The 26,274-nt window shown below is 41.1% G+C and overlaps 1 protein-coding gene across 2 annotated transcripts in view; it reads left to right on the top strand.

Annotated features, from left to right (window-relative positions):
* The window catches only part of AHCTF1 (AT-hook containing transcription factor 1), a 178,983-nt gene that overhangs the window by 92,876 nt on the left and 59,833 nt on the right, over nt 1-26,274 (top strand). For both annotated transcript variants that reach the window (XM_053711010.1, XM_053711009.1), the window contains exon 32: nt 16,183-16,358. In XM_053711010.1, coding sequence (XP_053566985.1) covers nt 16,183-16,358 — 176 coding nt within the window. The remainder of the gene's footprint in view (nt 1-16,182; nt 16,359-26,274) is intronic.

The following is a 26,274-nucleotide window of genomic DNA, read 5'->3' as shown; positions in this document are numbered from 1 at the left end:
TGCGGATGTGTCATCCAAGTCTAAGCTTCTGGCTATTCCTTACAAGGGGAAGACCCTGTTCGGTCCTGACTTGAAGAAAATTATTTCTGACATCACGGGAGGCAAGGGCCATCTCCTCCATCAGGATAAAAGATCCAAACAGAGAGGTTGACAGTCATTTTCGTTCCTTTCGGAATTTCAAGGGAATCTCCCCTTCCTCTTCCTCTAAACAGGAAGGGAACTATTCACAAGCCAAGTCTACCTGGAGACCCAACCAGTCTTGGAACAAGGGTAAACAATCCAAGAAGCATGTGGCTGCTCCCAAGTCAGCATGAAGGGCTGGCCCCCGATCCGGGACCGGATCTAGTAGGGGGCAGACTTTACTTCATCCAGGCTTGGATACGAGACGTTCAGGATCCATGGGCAATAGAAATAGTGGCTCAGGGATACAAATTGGAGTAAAGAAATTCTCGCCCCCAGAGGAAGGTTTCTTCTTTCATGATTATCTGCAGACCAGATAAAAAGAGAGGCGTTCTTGCGTTGTGTAAGAGACCTCTCCTCCATGGAAGTAATCTGTCCCGTTCCAATTCAGGAACAGGGACAGGGGTTTTATTCAAATCAGTTTGTAATTCTTAAAAAAGAGGGAACTTTCAGACCTATCTTAGATCTCAAGAGTCTAAACAAGTTTCTCAGAGTTCCATCTTTCAAGATGGAAACCATTCGTACCATTCTTCCATTGATCCCGGAAGGTCAGTTTTAAAGGATCCGTACCTTCATGTTCCTATCCACAGAGATCATCACAGGTTCCTGAGGTTTGCCTTTCTGGACAAGCATTATCAGTTTGTGACTCTCCCTTTCGGTCAGGCCACGGCGCCCAAAATTTTCCCAAAAGTTCTGGGGTCTTTATTGGCGGTTCTAAGGCCACGGGGCATCGCCGTGGCGCCTTATCTGGACGATATACTGATCCAGGCGTCATCATTTCAACTGGCAAGGTCCCATACCGACATTGTGCTTTCTTTCCTAAGGACCCACGGGTGGAAGGTAAACCTGGAAAAGAGTTCATTAGTTCCTCAGACAAGAGTATCCTATCTGGGAACTCTAATCGACTCTATTTCAATGAAGATTTTTCTGACGGAGGTCAGAAAGTCAAAAATTCTGAACACATGTCGACTCATTCAGTCCAATCCTCGTCCGTCAGTGGCTCAGTGCATGGAGGTAATCGGATTGATGGTGGCGGCAATGGACATCGTTCTGTTTGCTCGTTTTCATCTCAGGCCTCTGCAATTAAGCATACTCAGGCAGTGGAATGGAGATTATACAGATTTGTCTCCTCAAATAAATCTAGATCAGGAGACAAGGGACTCTCTTCTATGGTGGTTGTCGCTGGATCATCTATCCCAGGGGACATGCTTCCGCAGACCCTCATGGGTGATAGTGACAACGGATGCATGCCTGTTAGGATGGGGAGCAGTCTGGAACTCCCTAAGGGCTCAGGGTGTATGGACTCAGGCAGGGTCTTTCCTTCCCATCAATATCCTAGAGTTGAGAGTAGGGCCGCCATCAGGGGGGCCCCATGAGGCAAGAACTAACAAAAAAAAAAACATGGGAAATGTTATTACAAGGAGTAAAGTATTAGCATTTGAGAGGATTTCTGAGTGTGCACTAAACCACTATGCACAGTGTGAGACAGACTTGGCACTTTGTTTGTACAGTATGTGCCTGAGTCAGACGGCAGATCACTTTAATTTGCAGAGGAGGTAGGACTTACTTAGCAAATGTTTTTTATTTATTTGTGCAATTTCGGATTGTAACTTCAGTGTGGTAGTAGTTGTATGGTGGGGCCATAAAAACAAATTATTTTTTTTAGCAGCAGTGTATTTATGATTATTTGACAATGCTGTAGAAATTCTATATTCAAAACCATGCCGAAATGTTTCCTCCTCAATACACAAATGGTAGGTGCCCTTTTGGCATTTTATATATATATTCCAGTTTACTGGCCCTTTATGCAAAGACTTTCCAGATGCAAGGAGGCATTTTATCTAAGATTTTTACATCTGCATAAAATGTTATACTCTCAGACTAAGATTGCTCAGTGTTTGAAATGAGACAGGTTAACTTAAAACTGTTCAGTTTACACTACAGCTGACTTAATTTTGTAATACATACCAACAAGCCTAAATCCTGCATTTAACCAGATCTAATGGTGTGAGTAACACAGCTTATGGTTCCACCAAGACCATATAGAGTACAGCATTTTCAAAATCCATAAGTACAGCTGACAGATGGGAACATTTGTACACTATATTTGAAGTGGTGCTCTTGGATGGGGAAAATGGGGAAAAAACAAACATATGTCAACCTTTTAAAAGTACTTTTCTTCATCTAGCCATCTACCCAGATCATTAATGTACAATTTTGAATTCACAGAATTATTTTTGTTTGCACATTTACAAATATGATTCTTTAAAAAGTGATCTCCTAATTTCTCCAATTTTTTTATCATGCATATCACACACTGTTGATTTAGGGGATGCAAGGTGTATAAATGTTTCCTCCTGTGGGTGTCTGTGTTTATGTCTTTGTGCTTTGGTTTGTGTCTCTATGAGTGTGTATGTATTTTTTTCTGTGTGTCTCTCTGTGAGGGTGGGTGTGCATGTCTTTGTGCATTTTCTGTGGATGTCTGTGAGGGTGTATGCATATGTCTTTGAGCTTTTTCTATTGGTGTCTCTGTGAGGGTGTGTGTATGTTTGTCTTTGTGTATTTTCTCTGGATGCCTCTGTGAGGGTGGTTGTGTATGTCTGTGTTTCTTTCATGTAATTAGCAAGAGTCCATGAGCTAGTGACGTATGGGATATACATTCCTACCAGGAGGGGCAAAGTTTCCCAAACCTCAAAATGCCTATAAATACACCCCTCACCACACCCACAATTCAGTTTTACAAACTTTGCCTCCGATGGAGGTGGTGAAGTAAGTTTGTGCTAGATTCTACGTTGATATGCGCTCCGCAGCAAGTTGGAGCCCGGTTTTCCTCTCAGCGTGCAGTGAATGTCAGAGGGATGTGAGGAGAGTATTGCCTATTTGAATGCAGTGATCTCCTTCTACGGGGTCTATTTCATAGGTTCTCTGTTATCGGTCGTAGAGATTCATCTCTTACCTCCCTTTTCAGATCGACGATATACTCTTATATATACCATTACCTCTGCTGATTCTCGTTTCAGTACTGGTTTGGCTTTCTACAAACATGTAGATGAGTGTCCTGGGGTAAGTAAATCTTATTTTCTGTGACACTCCAAGCTATGGTTGGGCACTTTATTTATAAAGTTCTAAATATATGTATTAAAACATTTATTTGCCTTGACTCAGAATGTTCAACTTTCCTTATTTTCAGACAGTCAGTTTCATATTTGGGATAATGCATTTGTTTTAATCATTTTTTCTTACCTTCAAAAATTTGACTCTTCCCTGTGGGCTGTTAGGCTCGCGGGGGCTGAAAATGCTTCATTTTATTGCGTCATTCTTGGCGCGGACTTTTTTGGCGCAAAAAGTTCGTTTCCGTTTCCGGCGTCATACGTGTCGCCGGAAGTTGCGTCATTTTTTGATGTTATTTTGCGCCAAAAATGTCGGCGTTCCGGATGTGGCGTCTTTTTGGCGCCAAAAAGCATTTAGGCGCCAAATAATGTGGGCGTCTTATTGGCGCGAAAAATATGGGCGTCGCTTTTGTCTCCACATTATTTAAGTCTCATTTTTCATTGCTTCTGGTTGCTAGAAGCTTGTTCTTTGGCATTTTTTCCCATTCCTGAAACTGTCATTTAAGGAATTTGATCAATTTTGCTTTATATATATGTTGTTTTTTCTCTTACATATTGCAAGATGTCTCACGTTGCATCTGAGCCAGAAGATACTACAGGAAAATCGCTGTCTAGTGCTGGATCTACCAAAGCTAAGTGTATCTGCTGTAAACTTTTGGTAGCTATTCCTCCAGCTGTTGTTTGTATTGATTGTCATGACAAACTTGTTAAAGCAGATAATATTTCCTTTAGTAAAGTACCATTGCCTGTTGCAGTTCCTTCAACATCTAAGGTGCAGAATGTTCCTGATAATATAAGAGATTTTGTTTCAGAATCCATAAAGAAGGCTATGTCTGTTATTTCTCCTTCTAGTAAACGTAAAAAATCTTTTAAAACTTCTCTCCCTACAGATGAATTTTTAAATGAACATCATCATTCTGATTCTGATGACTCTTCTGGTTCAGAGGATTCTGTCTCAGAGGTTGATGCTGATAAATCTTCATATTTATTTAAAATGGAATTTATTCGTTCTTTACTTAAAGAAGTACTAATTGCTTTAGAAATAGAGGATTCTGGTCCTCTTGATACTAATTCTAAACGTTTGGATAAGGTATTTAAAGCTCCTGTGGTTATTCCAGAAGTTTTTCCTGTTCCTAATGCTATTTCTGCAGTAATTTCCAAAGAATGGGATAAATTGGGTAATTCATTTACTCCTTCTAAACGTTTTAAGCGATTATATCCTGTGCCGTCTGACAGATTAGAATTTTGGGACAAAATCCCTAAAGTTGATGGGGCTATTTCTACCCTTGCTAAACGTACTACTATTCCTACGTCAGATGGTACTTCGTTTAAGGATCCTTTAGATAGGAAAATTGAATCCTTTCTAAGAAAAGCTTATCTGTGTTCAGGTAATCTTCTTAGACCTGCTATATCTTTGGCTGATGTTGCTGCAGCTTCAACTTTCTGGTTGGAAACTTTAGCGCAACAAGTAACACATCATGATTCTCATGATATTATTATTCTTCTACAGCATGCTAATAATTTTATCTGTGATGCCTTTTTTGATATTATCAGAGTTGATGTCAGGTTTATGTCTCTAGCTATTTTAGCTAGAAGAGCTTTATGGCTTAAAACTTGGAATGCTGATATGGCTTCTAAATCTACTTTACTTTCCATTTCTTTCCAGGGTAACAAATTATTTGGTTCTCAGTTGGATTCCATTATTTCAACTGTTACTGGTGGGAAAGGAACTTTTTTACCACAGGATAAAAAATCTAAAGGTAAAAGCAGGGCTAATAATCGTTTTCGTTCCTTTCGTTTCAACAAAGAACAAAAGCCTGATCCTTCATCCTCAGGAGCAGTTTCAGTTTGGAAACCATCTCCAGTCTGGAATAAATCCAAGCCAGCTAGAAAGGCAAAGCCTGCTTCTAAGTCCACATGAAGGTGCGGCCCTCATTCCAGCTCAGCTGGTAGGGGGCAGGTTACGTTTTTTCAAGGAAATTTGGATCAATTCTGTTCACAATCTTTGGATTCAGAGCATTGTTTCAGAAGGGTACAGAATTGGTTTCAAGATAAGACCTCCTGCAAAGAGATTTTTTCTTTCCCGTGTCCCAGTAAATCCAGTAAAAGCTCAAGCATTTCTGAAATGTGTTTCAGATCTAGAGTTGACTGGAGTAATTATGCCGGTTCCAGTTCCGGAACAGGGGATGGGGTTTTATTCAAATCTCTTCATTGTACCAAAGAAGGAGAATTCCTTCAGACCAGTTCTGGATCTAAAAATATTGAATCGTTATGTAAGAATACCAACGTTCAAGATGGTAACTGTAAGGACTATCTTGCCTTTTGTTCAGCAAGGGAATTATATGTCCACAATAGATTTACAGGATGCATATCTGCATATTCCGATTCATCCAGATCATTATCAGTTCCTGAGATTCTCTTTTCTGGACAAGCATTACCAGTTTGTGGCTCTGCCGTTTGGCCTAGCTACAGCTCCAAGAATTTTTACAAAGGTTCTCGGTGCCCTTCTGTCTGTAATCAGAGAACAGGGTATTGTGGTATTTCCTTATTTGGACGATATCTTGGTACTTGCTCAGTCTTTACATTTAGCAGAATCTCATACGAATCGACTTGTGTTGTTTCTTCAAGATCATGGTTGGAGGATCAATTTACCAAAAAGTTCTTTGATTCCTCAGACAAGGGTAACCTTTCTGGGTTTCCAGATGGATTCAGTGTCCATGACTCTGTCTTTAACAGACAAGAGACGTCTAAAATTGATTGCAGCTTGTCGAAACCTTCAGTCACAATCATTCCCTTCGGTAGCCTTATGCATGGAAATTCTAGGTCTTATGACTGCTGCATCGGACGCGATCCCCTTTGCTCGTTTTCACATGCGACCTCTTCAGCTCTGTATGCTGAAGCAATGGTGCAAGGATTACACGAAGATATCTCAATTAATATCTTTAAAACCGATTGTTCGACACTCTCTAACATGGTGGACAGATCACCATCGTTTAATTCAGGGGGCTTCTTTTGTGCTTCCGACCTGGACTGTAATTTCAACAGATGCAAGTCTCACAGGTTGGGGAGCTGTGTGGGGATCTCTGACGGCACAAGGAGTTTGGGAATCTCAGGAGGTGAGATTACCGATCAATATTTTGGAACTCCGTGCAATTTTCAGAGCTCTTCAGTTTTGGCCTCTTCTGAAGAGAGAATCGTTCATTTGTTTTCAAACAGACAATGTCACAACTGTGGCATACATCAATCATCAAGGAGGGACTCACAGTCCTCTGGCTATGAAAGAAGTATCTCGAATTTTGGTTTGGGCGGAATCCAGCTCCTGTCTAATCTCTGCGGTTCATATCCCAGGTATAGACAATTGGGAAGCGGATTATCTCAGTCGCCAAACGTTGCATCCGGGCGAATGGTCTCTTCACCCAGAGGTATTTCTTCAGATTGTTCAAATGTGGGAACTTCCAGAAATAGATCTGATGGCGTCCCATCTAAACAAGAAACTTCCCAGGTATCTGTCCAGATCCCGGGATCCTCAAGCGGAGGCAGTGGATGCATTATCACTTCCTTGGAAGTATCATCCTGCCTATATCTTTCCGCCTCTAGTTCTTCTTCCAAGAGTAATCTCCAAGATTCTGAAGGAATGCTCGTTTGTTCTGCTGGTAGCTCCGGCATGGCCTCACAGGTTTTGGTATGCGGATCTTGTCCGGATGGCCTCTTGCCAACCGTGGACTCTTCCGTTAAGACCAGACCTTCTGTCACAAGGTCCTTTTTTCCATCAGGATCTGAAATCCTTAAATTTAAAGGTATGGAGATTGAACGCTTGATTCTTGGTCAAAGAGGTTTCTCTGACTCTGTGATTAATACTATGTTACAGGCTCGTAAATCTGTATCTCGAGAGATATATTATAGAGTCTGGAAGACTTATATTTCTTGGTGTCTTTCTCATCATTTTTCTTGGCATTCTTTTAGAATACCGAGAATTTTACAGTTTCTTCAGGATGGTTTAGATAAGGGTTTGTCCGCAAGTTCTTTGAAAGGACAAATCTCTGCTCTTTCTGTTCTTTTTCACAGAAAGATTGCTATTCTTCCTGATATTCATTGTTTTGTACAAGCTTTGGTTCGTATAAAACCTGTTATTAAGTCAATTTCTCCTCCTTGGAGTTTGAATTTGGTTTTGGGAGCTCTTCAAGCTCCTCCGTTTGAACCTATGCATTCATTGGACATTACATTACTTTCTTGGAAAGTTTTGTTCCTTTTGGCCATCTCTTCTGCCAGAAGAGTTTCTGAATTATCTGCTCTTTCTTGTGAGTCTCCTTTTCTGATTTTTCATCAGGATAAGGCGGTGTTGCGAACTTCTTTTGAATTTTCACCTAAAGTTGTGAATTCCAACAACATTAGTAGAGAAATTGTGGTTTCTTCATTATGTCCTAATCCTAAGAATTCTAAGGAGAAATCGTTGCATTCTTTGGATGTTGTTAGAGCTTTGAAATATTATGTTGAAGCTACGAAATCTTTCCGTAAGACTTCTAGTTTATTTGTTATCTTTTCCGGTTCTAGAAAAGGCCAGAAAGCTTCTGCCATTTCTTTGGCATCTTGGTTGAAATCTTTAATTCATCTTGCCTATGTTGAGTCGGGTAAAACTCCGCCTCAAAGAATTACAGCTCATTCTACTAGGTCAGTTTCTACTTCCTGGGCGTTTAGGAATGAAGCTTCGGTTGACCAGATTTGCAAAGCAGCAACTTGGTCCTCTTTGCATACTTTTACTAAATTCTACCATTTTGATGTATTTTCTTCTTCTGAAGCAGTTTTTGGTAGAAAAGTACTTCAGGCAGCGGTTTCAGTTTGAATCTTCTGCTTATGTTTTTCGTTAAACTTTATTTTTGGGTGTGGATTATTTTCAGCAGGAATTGGCTGTCTTTACTTTATCCCTCCCTCTCTAGTGACTCTTGTGTGGAAAGATCCACATCTTGGGTAGTCATTATCCCATACGTCACTAGCTCATGGACTCTTGCTAATTACATGAAAGAAAACATAATTTATGTAAGAACTTACCTGATAAATTCATTTCTTTCATATTAGCAAGAGTCCATGAGGCCCGCCCTCTTTTTGTGGTGGTTATGATTTTTGTATAAAGCACAATTATTCCAATTCCTTATTTTATATGCTTTCGCACTTTTTTATCACCCCACTTCTTGGCTATTCGTTAAACTGAATTGTGGGTGTGGTGAGGGGTGTATTTATAGGCATTTTGAGGTTTGGGAAACTTTGCCCCTCCTGGTAGGAATGTATATCCCATACGTCACTAGCTCATGGACTCTTGCTAATATGAAAGAAATGAATTTATCAGGTAAGTTCTTACATAAATTATGTTTTTCTGTGGATGTCTCTGTGAGGGTGTGTGTTTTCTGTGGGTGTCTCTGTGATAGTGTGTGTATGTCTTTGTGTGTTTACTGTGGATGTCTCAGTGAGGGTGTGTGTATGTATGTCTTTCTGTGTTTTATGTGGTTGTCAATCTGTGTGTGTATGTCTTTGTGTGTTTTCTGTGGGTGTCTCTGTGTGTGTGTGTGTCTTTGTGTGTTTTCTGAGGCTGTCTCTGTCGGTGTTTCCTTGGGTGTATGTGCAAGTTTGTGTGTGTGTGTCCATTGTCTGTTCCTTTTTAGGACATTTTGACCTTACTACTAATTATTCACATCTTTCTACAGACTTTGAGATTAACAAGACCTTTCCGGAAGTCACCAATCCACCATTTAACCTTTAAATTATTGTTTAGGCAGTTCAGGGCCCTTCCTTTCAGCTACTGCATGCTGTTGTCATCATTTAGTTGGCATTTTCCTTTACAAAATGATAATCAGAACTCCATATTTTGTTTTTTTAAATCTCCTTTTTTTACAAAACTATAGTTTACCTAATTACTTGTCAGGTCAATGTAAACAAGTGCTGGGTGTCTGTGTGTGTTTCTTTGCGTGTCTGCTAGAGTGTCTATATGTGAATCCTTATTTGTGAGTGTGTGTGTGTTTCAGTGTATGAGTGTGTCTGTGTGTGTATGTTACTACCTTTACAACATTTCCAAGTTTAAATAGACACTTAAGATAAAGTGCATATACGTTTTAGTCACTTGGTCAAAAATTGCACATGTCAAAGGAGGGGGGGGGGGGGGGGGGGGGGCTGATCAATGGTTAAGTCAGGGACCCCAACATTTCTAGTGACGGCCCTGTCCTCAGGTCCATGTGAGCAGTAGGACTTCACACGCCTAGGAGCTGCCTTTGCTGTCGTCAGATGGAGGTAAGTGCCATTTTTATTCCTGGGCTGCAGATAGAATTGGGGCTCAGAAGACATTGGCCGCTCTAATTGTGAGTAACAGCCCTTAGAGGAGGAGAAGGGCTTCTTATTCAGGTATGTGTTTCTCCTTTAATGGGAGACTATTACAGACAGCTCTTGTATTTATCTTCCCTGGGTTTCCCCTTGTCATATAATCTCCCGGCGGTTAATAGAGAGCAATGCCGACCGGGTGATGACTGGGTGTTTAAAGCCAATTTTTCCCTATCTAACTGAGAGGGTAATTGAGGTTACATATTTAATTTTGGGGCACTCTATTACATCTCCCGGCGGTTAAGATGGCGACCGGGAGATGTCTGTCTGATGATGACTGTTAGCCTGCATACGCCCACAAAGGGCGGTCCTTGGGGACGCTTTCCATTTACGCGCCTTTTTTTGTCTCCCGGCGGTTCTTTACATTTAGCTTGCCGCCGGGAGCTGCCTGTTAGTGGCTATGGCCGCAAAGGGTGGTATTTGTGTGGTTACATGGTGCGATATATTATGTATGTAGTCCTCTTATCTCCCGGCGGTTCACTGAGACTGATTTTCCGCCCGGGAGATGTCGGTTGTGTCACCGCCCAGGAAGGGAGGTCCTTGGGTTGCCTTTTGCTCAGTATTTCTCCCAGCGGTTCAATAGCACTATATGCCGACCGGGAGATAGGTTGTGTACCTTCGTGAGAGGGTCTTGTTTCACATCAAATACACATGTTAAGAGGGGGCATATTTACATATAACATGAGCAGCATGTAGGCTTACTTGGCGACCGGCTAAATGAGTCAGATTGTAGCCTAATTTCCCCTGTTACGGTGAGGAGTCTGGAATGTCATTGGAACATTCCACTCAGAGGGGGGATACTGCTGAGGGGTGACGAGGTCTAGCACACTTATTATACTCTGGTTTTGCCCTCTTTGTTTTCTGCAGGTTATGGAAAGGAAAAAAGTTTTTCTTTTTAAAATTTAAAGAGACAGTCACATGTTTTTCGTATGTTAATTTTTAAACTAATTACTCCTTCCAAAGCTATGGCTATTAGGAGTCTGTTGATGCCATTCAATCCATGCCACAAATTTTTTATCATTAGTGTCCAAATTAATTTGACACACAGGCAGTGCTCTGCGGTTACTTGCAAAGACGTTGCCTTTGTTGTACATAGTGAGGTCTTGTTGCTGCACTATTAATATGGTTATTGGATTGTTTTTCTGAACGACAGAAATAGGTCGTACTTTTAAAAATTTAAAGTGACAGTATAAAAAAAAAAAGTTTTTTTCTGTGTACCTTTTATTAAAGGACTTGCGGCTGTTTGTTTTCTTCATCCATTGTGACATAGGATGATACAACAACACGCTATAATGAGTTGCTTTAAGATTTAAAGAGACAGTAATGTTTTGTTCTGCGTTCAGTTTAATAACTGTTTTTTCAACTGTTTAGTTGTTAATTCATCCTTTGTGATGAGGATGACACAAACGCACACAAGAATAGTTACTTTTCAGATTTAAAGGAACGGTATCGCTTCCTATGTGAAAATTATTTCGCTTTGTTCGAATTTATTTCTTCTTTTTGGACCTACTCCTTCTACGGCGATTGCTGTTTGGGAGTCGGTAACAATAGCTATAAATTTCTCCTATAGTTTCAGTCTAAATTTTATGGCCCACATGAAGTGCCCTTCGTTTCCTTCACACTCCACCCGGGGTTATGGTGCGTTCTATGTGTTTACATGGGTAAAGCATTGCTAGAGGATTCGCTTTTCTCAAAGGGGTTCTTCCATGCTTCTGTGAATTTCAGTTTCAGATGGAATTGGTGCCTGGGGCATTTCCTATATTTACAGGACTGTTTCCCATAGCCGTATCAGCTAAGTGGCTGGACGTAATTTCTTAGGGGGGTAAGGAGTAGTTTCAATTATCACTATGGGATCTTCTATACCCTTTTAGAGGAGGTCCTATGGACAAAATTTCTAATGGGACACACACCAGGGTTTACAATGGCAACCATCTGTGTATTTTGCTACTGTCGCTGGTGTGACGACATATTGGTTTGATGCGTTGTCTGAGATTTCTTTATTTCAAGTTCTTCCCTTCCAGTTATCCAACTGGGGGCATAGGTGGCTCTTTTCCAGCTCTTGGAACCTTGTGTCTAGAGCCTTGTTTTATGGATACGTGTTGTTGAACACATAGCCTGCTGTTGAATCAAAGACAGCATGGGAATCATGCCCCGGTCCAGGATTGGATCTTATAGGGAGCTGAATTTCCGTTTTCGCTCAAGTTTTTCGAGTTCAAATGTTTTCCTCTCAGAGGCAGTTTCTGTTTTCCAGATTGTCTGAGGATCAGACAAAGGGAGAGACGTCCTTGCTCTGCATAGGAGACCTCTCAGACCTGGGAGTGGTTGGTCCAGTTCTGATACTGGTTCTGAATCTGGAGGGTACTGTCCTTAGAGATGGAAACTATTAATTTGTTCCATTTCTCCCTTAATCTTAGAGGATCAACTTATGTTGACGGTGGATTTAGGGTCAAGTGCCTTCATGTGCCATTCATGCGAATCGTCTCTAGTTCTGGGGTTTGCCTTTTCTGGACAAACGCTTCCCGTTTGTGGTCATTCCTCTCGGTCTTGCCACAGTTTTGAGTTCTTTCGAAAACTCTGGGATCTCTATTGGCGGTGCTTCAGTTACGGGGCTTTGCACTGGCGCCCTGTCTGGATAATATCACTAGTCTAGGCGTCGTCCTTCCAGCAAGCATGATTTACACGAACATGGTGTTATACTCCCGTGAGCTCACGGGTGGAGGTGACTTTGGAAAAGTGTTCCTTAGTTCCAAGCTCAAGAGTAGCTTTCTTGGGAATCATGATGATTTCCATATTGATGAGAATTTTTCTGACTGAGGTCAGGAAATCTAGACATTTTTGGTCTAGCACTTCAGTCCACTTTTTGCCTTCAGTGTCTCAGTACATAGTTATTCGGGCTGATGGTGACGGCAATGGACATTAGACGGACAGAATGCTCAGCTTGCTAAGGCACTGGGGCTGAGCTCTGTATCAACCTAAGGGTTGTAGGTTAATCCTCAGTGAGGTCCTCTCAACCTTTCATCCTTCTAAGGTTGATAAAATGAGCAGCGACTTGTGTCACTTAAATTTCCGTTTGTTCGTTTCACCTCAATGCGGTTGAGCATACTCAGACACTGGAACGGAAATTATGTAAACTTGTCTCCTCAAATAACTCTAGATTAGGAGACAAGGGACTCTTTTCTATGATAGTTGTCTCTGGACTCTAGCGGAGTCTGTTCCTTTTATAGACTTCCTGCAACTTAGAGCGAGCTTCAGGGCTCTTCTGGTCTGGCCTCAGTTGCCTTAGGCCCAGTTTCTTCTTGCTTTCCGTCAACGTTTCATATCCCAGGGGTGGGCACTTGGGAACCGGATTCTCTGAGTAATCAGATTTTTCATCCGGAAGAGTGGGAACTCCATCCGGGAGTATTCTCCAACCTGATTTTCGAATGTGGTCGGCCGGAGTTGGATCTCTTGGCGTCTTGTCAGCCTGCCTGGCTTTTGTGATACAGGTCCAGGTTCGGGCCAACCCCCCCCCCCCCCCCCCCCGAGATATCTGCCTTGGCAGTTCTTTGGTCCTTCAGCCTATAATGTCTATATTTCCCCCGTTTGCGCTTCTTTGCCGGGTGATTGTTAGACTCCAATAGGAGAGGGCATCGGTGATTCGCCTCGCTTCTGCGTGGCCTCGCTGGATTTGGTATGCCGATCTGGTAAACATGTCCTATCTGCAATCTTAGACACTTCTGTTGAGGAAAGACCTTTTCTTCGGGGTCCATTCTTCTATCCAAGTTTAGTTTCTCTGAGGCTGATTGCTTGGGGATTGGACGCTTGCTCCTATACAAGCGAGGTGTCTTAGGTTTGGTCGTAGATACCTTCATTCAGGCATATAAGCCTGTCACTAGGAAGATTTTCCATAAGATGGGGCATATATGTCTTTCTTGGTGTGAATCCAAGGGTTACTCATGGAGTAGATTTGAGATTCCCAGGAATTTGTATTTTCTTCAAGGAAGGTTTTTTTTAGCGAGTTCCCTAAAGGGTCAGATTTCTGCCTTATCTAATTTGTTTCTCCAGCATCTGGCAGATGTCCCAGATGTTCAATTCTTTTGTCAGGCTCTGATTAGAGTCAGGCCTGTGGTTAACCAACTACTCCTCCATGGAGTTTGAATTTAGTTTTTACGGTTCTTCAGGGGGTTCTGTTGAACCTATGCATTACATTGCTCTTAAGTGTTATTTTGGAAAGTTTTATTTCTTGTTGCCGTTTCTTCTGCTCGAAGCGTGTTTGAGATTTCGGCATTACCATATAATTTGTCTTGCCTCATTTTTTCATTTGGATAAGGTGGTGTTATGTTCTCAACTTGGTTTTCTTCCTAAGGTTGTTTCTGACGAGAACATCAATAGGAAATTGTTGTTTTTTCCTTGTGTTCTAATGTTTCCCTCAGAAGGAAAGTCTTCTGCACCTTTGGACATAGTCCGTGGTTTAAAAAAAATAAATTTTTATTTTTTTTATTTACAAATGACTTCGGACTTTCGTCTATCGTCTTTTCTGTTTGACATTTTTTCTAGAGACCGTAGGGGTCGGAGAGCTACGGCTCTTTCTTTCTTTATGGTTGAAGGGTATCATCCGTTTTACTTATGAAATTGCTGGAAAGCAGCCTTTTGAAAGATTTTCGGCTCCTTCCACCTGGGCTGTTGCTTCCTCGTGGACATTTTAACAACTTACTTCAGTTAAGCTGATTTGCCAAGCTGTGACTTGGTCTTCTCTTCCAATTTTTTCTAAATTTTACAAATTAGATTTCTTTGCTTCGGCTGAGAATGTTTTTGGGAGAAAGGTTCTTCAAGCAGTGGTGCCTTCCGTTTGGGTTCCCTGTCTTGTCCCTCCCTTTTCATCCGTGTACTATAGCTTTTGTATTGTATCTCACAAGTAAGGACAAAATCGTATCTTTAAACATAAAAGGAAATTTATGCTTACCTGATCAATTTGTTTCTTTTTCGATACGATGAGTCCACGGCCCGCCCTGTTCTATTGAGACAGGTTATTATATTTTTGTTAAACTTCAGTCACCTCTGCACCTTGGCTTTTCCTTTCTCTTCCTAACTTCGGTCGAATGACTGGAGTGGGAGGGAAGGGAGGAGCTATATATACAGCTCTGCTGTGGTGCTCTTTGCCTCCTCTTGCTGACCAGGAGGCGTAATCCCACAAGTAAGAATGAAATCCGTGGACTCATCGTATCGAAAAAGAAACAAATTTATCAGGTAAGCATAAATTTTCATTTTTGTCAATCATCTTCCTTGTTTGTCGTTTTTTCTGGGAAACGTAGGGGTCAGAAAGCTACTGCTACCTCTTTCTTTTTGGCTGAAGAGTATCATCCGTTTTGCATACGAGACTGCTGGACAGCAGCCTCCTGAACGAATTACGGCTCATTCCACTAGGGCTGTGGCTTCCTCATGGGCATTCAAAAATGATGCTTCTGTTGAACAGATTTGCAAAGCTGCAACTTGGTCGTCTCTTCACACTTTTTACAAATTTTACAAATTTGATACCTTTGCCTCGGCTGAGGCTGTTTTTGGGAGGAAAGTTATTTAAGCAGTGGTGCCTTCCGTTTAGGTTCCCTGTCTTGTCCCTCCCTTTTCATCCATGTACTATAGCTGTGGTATTGTATCCCACAAGTAAGGATGAAATCCGTGGACTCGTATCTTTAAAAAGAAAAGGAAATTTATGCTTGCCTGATAAATTTGTTTCTTTTTAGATACGATGAGTCCACGGCCCACCCTGTTTTATGAGACAGGTCTTTATTTTTGTTAAACTTTAGTCACCTCTGCACCTTGGCTTTTCCTTTCTCTTCCTAACTTTGGTCGAATGACTGGAGTGGGAGGGAAGGGAGGAGCTATATATACAGCTCTGCTGTGGTGCTCTTTGCTGCCTCCTGCTGACCAGGAGACGATACCCCACAAGTAAGGATGAAATCTGTGGACTCATCGTATCTAAAAAGAAACAAATTTATCAGGTAAGCATAAATTTCCTTTTTTGCTCCTAAAAGATTAAAACATTTGTATTGAGCAGTTTCTCCTGTATCTTGAGATCTGTGTTAGAGACAAAATGAAAGTTTCATGATTCATGTAGATCATGGCATTTTAAACTTTTCAATTCCTACTCTATTGATCCCTTGTTGAAGAGCATCACTAGGTAGGAAGGGTGCACATGTCCTGAACACTATATAGCAGTAGTGTTTGTAACAAAGTTATTTATCGTTTATCACTAGGGAGCAGTGTTTGCAACATACAGTATAATGTTCTTACAAATATTGTTAAAAGCACTAATGCCATATAGCATTTTTCATATACAGCACGCTTTATATAACCTTTTTAAGCTGTGTATAAAAATGCAAAACTAAGTGCAAGATTCAACTTGCTGATCTGTAAATGTTCATGGTGCACAGGAAAAAAAACTATAGCATAGCGAGCAATGACCATGCCACATTCACTCGGGAATTATCTGAGTTTAAAAACAAATTAAGAGGACATTCTCTTTATATTTTATGCGTTTGCCCCTTTACAGCTGTTATCAGTATCCATGACAGTGATGACATTGTGAGTTTACGTTCAGAGACTGTTGTAGAAGATGCAGCAGAAGAACTAAATGAAGTTGTTGAAGTAGAAGTGATGGATGGAAATCTATTAGCTCAAGAAGAACCATTTGCTGATACCCCATTCTCCCACAGCGTGGAAGTAAAAGTAAGACAAAACCTCTATTTATATTTTTAATATTTAATAATATGAACACAATGTATCAGACTAAGAAATATCCAAGCTGATATGCCTTCTTTAGATTGTTTCTGATAATCTATTATCCTTATTTTCATAATAGTAGTTTCCTCAAATGTATTGTCTATATTTTTTTAAATGGACGTGTACGTTTAAATCCATACAGTAAAAAATAAACTGATTTTAGATATCAAAAATGTCTGCTTGATATATTTACATGAATTTGAAATGATTCTATTCAGAAAAGCGAATTTAATGAATAAAAAACAAAGCCTATACAAAGGTGGTCAGTGTTTAACACGCAATTTAGACTCATGAGCTGCAGTCTCTCGGCCACATCTCTACCGTCTTCTGCTTTTCCACTGGACATCTAAGTGCAGAAATCTTACTTCTCCCTTCTTTCCCCTTAAAGAAACATGACACCCACAGTTTATCTTTCATGATTCAGATACAATTTAAAATAAACAGCTTCCAATTTACTTATTTGTTTGCTTTTATTGGTATTCTTTGTTGAAGGAGCAATCAATGCACTACTGTTTGCTAGCTGAATATATATGTGTGTATGTATATGTGTGTGTATATATATATGTGTGTGTGTGTGTGTGTGTGTATATATATATATATATATATATATATATATATATATATATATTTCTTCTGTTATGTGTGATCAGTCCACGGGTCATCATTACTTCTGGGATATAACTCCTCCCCAACAGGAAATGCAAGAGGATTCACCCAGCAGAGCTGCATATAGCTCCTCCCCTCTACGTCAGTCCCAGTCATTCTCTTGCACCCAACGACTAGATAGGATGTGTGAGAGGACTATGGTGATTATACTTAGTTTTTATGACTTCAATCAAAAGTTTGTTATTTTAAAATAGCACCGGAGCGTGTTATTACTTCTCTGGCAGAGTTTGAGGAAGAATCTGTCAGAGTTTTTTACTATGATTTTAACCGGAGTAGTTAAGATCATATTGCTGTTCTCGGCCATCTGAGGGAGATAAAGGCTTCAGATCAGGGGACAGCGGGCAGATGAATCTGCATTGAGGTATGTAGCAGTTTTTATTTTCTGAATGGAATTGATGAGAAAATCCTGCCATACCGTTAAAATGACATGTATGTATACACTTCAGTATTCTGGGGATGGTATTTCACCGGAACTACTCTGTTAAAGGTCACTAATCCTTTTTAATAACTATTTATCATGTTAAACGTTTTTGCTGCAATGTAGAATCGTTTACATTGCTGAGGTACTGTGTGAATAAATATTTGGGCATTATTTTCCACTTGGCAGTTTTTTTGCTTTAATTGTGACAGTTTCGTTTCTCTTCACTGCTGTGTGGGAGAGGGAGGGGCCGTTTTTGGCGCTCTTTGCTACGCATCAAAAAATACCAGTCAGTTACTTTTATATTTCCTGCATGATCCGGTTCATCTCTGATAGATCTCAGGGGTCTTCAAACTTCTTTGAAGGGAGGTAAATTCTCTCAGCAGAGCTGTGAGAATTCTTATAGTGACTGTGAATAAAAACGTTGCTTTGTATTTTTTATGTCAAATTTAATTATTGTTATTTTACTAATGGGAACAAACCTTTGCTAAAAGTTTTGTTGTTTTTAAAGTTTGATGCTATAACTGTTTTTCAGTTCATTATTTCAACTGTCATTTAATCGTTAGTACCTCTTTGAGGCACAGTACGTTTTTTGCTAAAAAAGATTATAACCAAGTTGTAAGTTTTTTGCTAGTGTGTTAAACATGTCTGACTCAGAGGAAGATATCTGTGTCATTTGTTCCAATGCCAAGGTGGAGCCCAATAGAAATTTATGTACTAACTGTATTGATGCTACTTTAAATAAAAGTCAATCTGTACAATGTGAACAAATTTCACCAAACAGCGAGGGGAGAGTTATGCCGACTAACTCGCCTCACGCGGCAGTACCTGCATCTCCCGCCCGGGAGGTGCGTGATATTTTGGCGCCTAGTACATCTGGGCGGCCATTACAGATAACATTACAAGATATGGCTACTGTTATGACTGAAGTTTTGTCTAAATTACCAGAACTAAGAGGCAAGCGTGATCACTCTGGGGTGAGAACAGAGTGCGCTGACAATGCTAGGGCCATGTCTGATACTGCGTCACAGCTCGCAGAGCATGAGGACGGAGAGCTTCATTCTGTGGGTGACGGTTCTGATCCAAACAGATTGGACTCAGATATTTCAAATTTTAAATTTAAATTGGAGAACCTCCGTGTATTACTAGGGGAGGTCTTAGCAGCTCTCAACGATTGTAACACCGTTGCAATACCAGAGAAACTGTGTAGGTTGGATAAATACTTTGCGGTACCGGCGAGTACTGACGTTTTTCCTATACCTAAGAGACTAACTGAAATTGTTACTAAGGAGTGGGATAGACCCGGTGTGCCGTTCTCACCCCCTCCAATATTTAGAAAGATGTTTCCAATAGACGCCACCACTCGGGACTTATGGCAAACGGTCCCCAAGGTGGAGGGAGCAGTTTCTACTTTAGCTAAGCGTACCACTATCCCGGTGGAGGATAGCTGTGCTTTCTCAGATCCAATGGATAAAAAATTAGAGGGTTACCTTAAGAAAATGTTTGTTCAACAAGGTTTTATATTACAACCCCTTGCATGTATCGCGCCGATTACGGCTGCGGCAGCATTTTGGATTGAGTCGCTTGAAGAGAACCTTAGTTCATCTACGCTAGACGACATTACGGACAGGCTTAGAGTCCTTAAACTAGCTAATTCCTTCATTTCGGAGGCCGTAGTACATTTAACCAAACTTACGGCTAAGAACTCAGGATTCGCCATACAGGCACGTAGGGCGCTGTGGCTAAAATCCTGGTCAGCTGATGTTACTTCTAAGTCCAAATTACTTAATATACCTTTCAAGGGGCAGTCTTTATTTGGGCCCGGTTTGAAAGAGATTATCGCTGACATTACAGGAGGTAAGGGCCACGCCCTACCTCAAGACAAAGCCAAAGCCAAGGCTAGACAGTCTAATTTTCGTCCCTTTCGGAACTTCAAAACAGGAGCAGCATCAACCTCCACTGCACCAAAACAGGAAGGAGCTGTTGCTCGTTACAGGCAAGGCTGGAAGCCTAACCAGTCCTGGAACAAGAGCAAGCAGGCCAGGAAACCTGCTGCTGCCCCAAAGACAGCATGAACCGAGAGCCCCCGATCCGGGACCGGATCTAGTGGGGGGCAGACTCTCTCTCTTCGCCCAGGCCTGGGCAAGAGATGTTCAGGATCCCTGGGCACTAGAGATCATATCTCAGGGATACCTTCTAGACTTCAAATTATCTCCCCCAAGAGGGAGATTTCATCTGTCAAGGTTGTCAACAAACCAGATAAAGAAAGAAGCGTTTCTACGCTGCGTACAAGATCTGTTAATAATGGGAGTGATCCATCCGGTTCCGCGGTCGGAACAAGGACAAGGGTTCTACTCAAACCTGTTTGTGGTTCCCAAAAAAGAGGGAACTTTCAGGCCAATCTTAGATTTAAAGATTCTAAACAAATTCCTAAGAGTTCCATCGTTCAAAATGGAAACTATTCGGACAATCTTACCCATGATCCAAGAGGGTCAGTACATGACCACAGTGGATTTAAAGGATGCTTACCTTCACATACCGATCCACAAAGATCATCACCGGTATCTAAGGTTTGCCTTCTTAAACAGGCACTACCAGTTTGTAGCTCTTCCATTCGGATTGGCTACGGCTCCAAGAATCTTCACAAAGGTTCTGGGTGCCCTCTGGCGGTACTAAGACCGCGAGGGATTTCGGTAGCTCCATACCTAGACGACATTCTAATACAAGCTTCAAGCTTTCAAACTGCCAAGTCTCATACTGAGTTAGTTCTGGCATTTCTAAGGTCGCATGGATGGAAAGTGAACGAAAAGAAGAGTTCTCTTTTTCCTCTCACAAGAGTTCCATTCTTGGGGACTCTTATAGATTCTGTAGAAATGAAGATTTACCTGACAGAGGACAGGTTAACAAAGCTTCAAGATGCATGCCGTGTCCTTCATTCCATTCAACACCCGTCAGTAGCTCAATGCATGGAGGTGATCGGCTTAATGGTAGCGGCAATGGACATAGTACCTTTTGCACGCCTACACCTCAGACCTCTGCAATTATGCATGCTAAGTCAGTGGAATGGGGATTACTCAGATTTGTCCCCTACTCTGAATCTGAATCAAGAGACCAGAAATTCTCTTCTATGGTGGCTTCATCGGCCACACCTGTCCAGGGGGATGCCATTCAGCAGGCCAGACTGGACAATTGTAACAACAGACGCCAGCCTACTAGGTTGGGGCGCTGTCTGGAATTCTCTGAAGGCTCAGGGACTATGGAATCAGGAGGAGAGTCTCCTTCCAATAAACATTCTGGAATTGAGGGCAGTTCTCAATGCCCTTCTAGCTTGGCCCCAATTAACAACTCGGGGGTTCATCAGGTTTCAGTCGGACAACATCACGACTGTAGCTTACATCAACCATCAGGGAGGGACAAGAAGCTCCCTAGCAATGGTGGAAGTATCAAAGATAATTCGCTGGGCAGAGTCTCACTCTTGCCACCTGTCAGCAATCCACATCCCGGGAGTGGAGAACTGGGAGGCGGATTTCTTGAGTCGCCAGACTTTTCATCCGGGGGAGTGGGAACTTCATCCGGAGGTCTTTGCCCAAATACTTCGACGTTGGGGCAAACCAGAGATAGATCTCATGGCGTCTCGCCAGAACGCCAAACTTCCTCGCTACGGGTCCAGATCCAGGGATCCGGGAGCGGTTCTGATAGATGCTTTGACAGCACCTTGGAACTTCGGGATGGCTTATGTGTTTCCACCCTTTCCGCTGCTTCCTCGATTGATTGCCAAAATCAAGCAGGAGAGAGCATCAGTGATTCTAATAGCGCCTGCATGGCCACGCAGGACTTGGTATGCAGATCTAGTGGACATGTCATCCTGTCCGCCTTGGTCTCTACCTCTAAGACAGGACCTTCTGATACAGGGTCCATTCAAACATCAAAATCTAACTTCTCTGAAGCTGACTGCTTGGAAATTGAACGTTTGATTTTATCAAAACGTGGTTTTTCTGAGTCGGTTATTGATACCCTGATACAGGCTAGGAAGCCTGTTACCAGAAAGATTTACCATAAAATATGGCGTAAATACCTATACTGGTGCGAATCCAAACATTACTCCTGGAGTAAGGTTAGGATCTCTAGGATATTGTCTTTTCTACAAGAAGGGTTAGAAAAGGGTTTATCAGCTAGTTCATTAAAGGGACAGATTTCAGCTCTGTCCATCTTGTTACACAGGCGTCTGTCAGAAAATCCAGACGTCCAGGCCTTTTGTCAGGCTTTAGCTAGGATCAAGCCTGTGTTTAAAGCTGTTGCTCCGCCATGGAGTTTAAACTTAGTTCTTAACGTTTTACAAGGTGTTCCGTTTGAACCCCTTCATTCCATTGATATAAAATTGTTATCTTGGAAAGTTCTGTTTTTAATGGCTATTTCCTCGGCTCGAAGAGTCTCTGAGTTATCAGCCTTACACTGTGATTCTCCTTATCTGATTTTTCACTCAGACAAGGTAGTTCTGCGTACTAAACCTGGGTTCTTACCTAAGGTAGTCACTAACAGGAATATCAATCAAGAGATTGTTGTTCCATCCTTGTGTCCAAATCCTTCTTCAAAGAAGGAACGTCTTCTACACAATCTGGATGTAGTTCGTGCCCTCAAGTTCTACTTGCAGGCAACTAAAGATTTTCGCCAAACTTCTTCCCTGTTTGTCGTTTATTCTGGACAGAGGAGAGGTCAAAAAGCTTCTGCTACCTCTCTCTCTTTTTGGCTTCGTAGCATAATACGTTTAGCCTATGAGACTGCTGGTCAGCAGCCTCCTGAAAGAATTACAGCTCACTCCACTAGAGCTGTGGCTTCCACTTGGGCCTTTAAGAATGAGGCCTCTGTTGAACAGATTTGCAAGGCTGCAACTTGGTCTTCGCTTCATACTTTTTCCAAATTTTACAAATTTGACACTTTTGCTTCTTCGGAGGCTATTTTTGGGAGAAAGGTTCTTCAGGCAGTGGTTCCTTCTATATAATGAGCCTGCCTTTCCCTCCCGTCATCCGTGTACTTTTGCTTTGGTATTGGTATCCCAGAAGTAATGATGACCCGTGGACTGATCACACATAACAGAAGAAAACATAATTTATGCTTACCTGATAAATTCCTTTCTTCTGTTGTGTGATCAGTCCACGGCCCGCCCTGTTTTAAGGCAGGTGAATATCTTTTAAATTATACTCCAGTCACCACTTCACCCTTGGTTACTCCTTTCTCGTTGATTCTTGGTCGAATGACTGGGACTGACGTAGAGGGGAGGAGCTATATGCAGCTCTGCTGGGTGAATCCTCTTGCATTTCCTGTTGGGGAGGAGTTATATCCCAGAAGTAATGATGACCCGTGGACTGATCACACAACAGAAGAAAGGAATTTATCAGGTAAGCATAAATTATGTTATATATATATATATATATATATATATATATATATATATATATACATACATACATACATACATACATACATACATACATACATACATACATACATACATACATACAATCACCAATGAGCAGCTAGGTCACCGCTCCTTAGCATACCAAGAAAACTAATCAAATTCAATAAGATGATTGAATTAGAAAGTTGTTCAACATTGCATGTGCTAGCGTGAAAGTAAAATTTTGGTTTTCATATCCCTTTAAGCTCCCTGCACATGGTGCCAACTGGCTCATCAAAATAAGGAGCCAACAAATTCTCTCCAAGTTCAATACGCTTAGCTATTACAAACTTAATCTATCTAAAACCGAGGCGCTTTATATTAACATGTCAGCACAGGACCTTCTCGCTTTACGGAGTAAATACAAATTTCAATGGTCTCCCTGTTCTCTTAAGCTGTTGGGTGTTCACCTCTCCCCAAATGTCACTTCAGTCATTTCCAAAAACTTTACAGAGAGGCTTACAGAATGGAAAAAGCTATTGGATTCCTGGGACTACCGTGAAATCTCCTGGACAGGGAGGATCGCGACTATCAATATGGCTTTCATACCAAAGATCACCTACCTGTTTCGTACGATCCCAATTAATGTACCTAGGCCTATCCTTAACAAACTTCAAAGCCTTATCACCTGCTACGTATGGAAAGATAAGAAACCCCGAACTTCGAGACAAACTCTTCAGAGTTATTCTATACTACCAAGCTGCTCGTCTAACGCATCTCACGGAGTGGGGCCATTGGGAAAACCCAGCCTCCTGGAGGGAAGTTGAGCTGTCACTCCTTCCCTCAGGTCTACGCTTAGTAGATTTGCCTTGGGTACCGTCCCATTACAGGAAAAACCTCCTCACCACACATCCGGTAATTTTAGACACCCTACGTTTTTGGGATCAGGTGAGACACTTAAATTCGATAGCCCCCCACCCCTCTCCGAGACAATCTATCGTTAGTGTCCTTTTTTGCCTTCCCGATTCACATATTTCAAGTTGGACCTCCTTTGATGGATTACATCGCCGATCTCTATGATCAGCCTAGCGGTATATCCCATTCAGCGATTTGTAATAAATTACGGATCCCGACACCTTTGAAATTCGAGACCTTCCGTCTTTGCTCCATAGTAAGATCATGAGGATTTCCTAAAAAGAATCTCAGACCAGTTACAGTGTGGGAACAGAAATGGTCACAACCCCACAAAATAAAGGGGACTTTATCGTTTCATTACGAGATCCTACTTGCTCCTTTCTCGCAACATAAAGTTTCACAGTATATTGCATAAGAGACAGAGCTAAACTTCACGGCCGACGCTGACTCCTGGTATTGAGAACTTAAGTATACTAAAAAACTACTACATTGCTCATCCCTTTGGGAACTACATTACAAGCTTTCAGTACAATGGCATTTAGTACCGGTCACGCTCCATAGGATATATGACTCTCACTCCCCTACTTGTTGGAGGGGCTGTGGACAACTGGGTACCCAGGCACACATCTGGTGGTTCTGCCCTAAGGTCACCTCAGTTTGGCTTCAGATATCAGATCTTTTGCACTCCTTAGGTATCACCCCTAAGCTAAGCCCCCAAACCTGCCTGCTTCATTTGGACTTTCCAACCCTTCCCCCGGCACATAAAGCTCTAACTATTTACATTCTAATGTCCACTAAATTAGAAATTGCGAAAGCTTGGAAACAACCCACCCCTCCCACCATCCCACAGATCTTAGCCACAGCCAACTTTCTTTCAAAAATGGAAGCATATTCGCATTCATCCCTAGATAAACTTGACTTTTATCATGAGACATGGACCCCCTGGGGGGAAAAATTCCCTAGCTGAAAAGACAAAAAGTCGTATAGGCCTTAATCGTCTCCATCCCTCCTTCACATTAGTGGCCGTCCTCCCACTCTTTTTCTACTCTCCAGATCCCTCCATCTCCTTCCCCTATCTTCTATCTATCATAACCTAACCTATGAGAGTAATCTTACCTTTGCACTCAAGTATATACCTACATATGTTTTATTTATCTGAAAATGAGAAAAGTTTGATTTGTCTTGCAACAGTCTAGAATCATTTGTATGGAGATCACTGATACTTTGCTGGTTGTCATATCTGTCAGTTTTGTATTACCAAAGATGTTGCATGCTTTTGATGTTTTTGTTATCTGTGAAATTTCTCAAATAAAAATATATTTAAAAAAAAAAAAAAATAAGGAGCCAACCACCTTAGAAATATTACATCTAATAGGGACACTGCTATTACTAGATCCCTGTCTTTGGTTATTTAATAAAATACCAGAAAGATTATCTAATGTGCAAGGTAAACTTGTGACTATAGTAAGCAATAGTTTCAAGATTCTTATTGCTAGGCACTGGAAAGATACTGATGCCCCATCTATTGCTGAATGGTTGCAAGAATCATTGTTTAGATACATACATATCAATAACTACTACCTGGGAGGAGTATTTGAGCTCCAGATTTAAAACTTCACAGACCTAGATTATTTAAAGGGACACTGAACCCCAAAATTTTCTTTCATGATTCAGATAGAGCATGCAATTTTAAGCAACTTTCTAATTTACTCCTATTAGCAAATGTTCTTCATTCTCTTTGTATCTTTATTTGAAAAGCAAGTATGTAAGTTTAGATGCCGGCCCATTTTGGTGAACAACCTGGGTTGTTCTTGCTGATTGGTGGATAAATTCATCCACCAATAAACAAGTGCTGTCCAAGGTTCTAGACTTTCTTTTTCAAATAAAGATAGCAAGAGAACGAAGAGAAAATGGATAATAGGAGTAAATTAGAAAGTTGCTTAAAATTGCATGCTCTATCTAAATCACAAAATAAAAAATTTGGGTTCAGTGTCCCTTTAAAGAGATTGCATTAATGTCTTAGGCTTTTTGCTTATAAGAGAGGGAATTGTGCTTATTGCTTAAGAATAATTATTTGCTTTTGAACTATATATATTCTAGGTAACTAGCTTATTGATGAAGTTGGGAGAGAATATTAGTCTGAGGTGATCTGAACGGAATTTCTTATGATTTTGAAAATCTAGACACACACTGTACTGTTATGTTTTAATATGCTTTAATGTATATTATTTTCAGAGCAATGCTAATAAAGTTCATGTACTGTACGTAGCTTTATTAACCTGTTATGTTTTATATGTTGTACATGTTTCAAGAAAAAAAAAGGAAATATCACATCTAGTACCATGAATTCAACAAAGTCTATAACCGGCAGGAACTACATTTAAAGAACTAGCTGCAAATACATGTTTACTAATATTTAGTTGTATATGGTTTTGCATTATAATTTTGCCTCTTTTTATTGTTTTAAG

This window comes from Bombina bombina, chromosome 4 (genome assembly GCF_027579735.1).
Source record: "Bombina bombina isolate aBomBom1 chromosome 4, aBomBom1.pri, whole genome shotgun sequence".
Lineage (NCBI taxonomy): Eukaryota > Metazoa > Chordata > Amphibia > Anura > Bombinatoridae > Bombina > Bombina bombina.
Note: the sequence above shows the minus strand (reverse complement) of the source record. Positions and strands in the feature narration are given on the sequence as shown.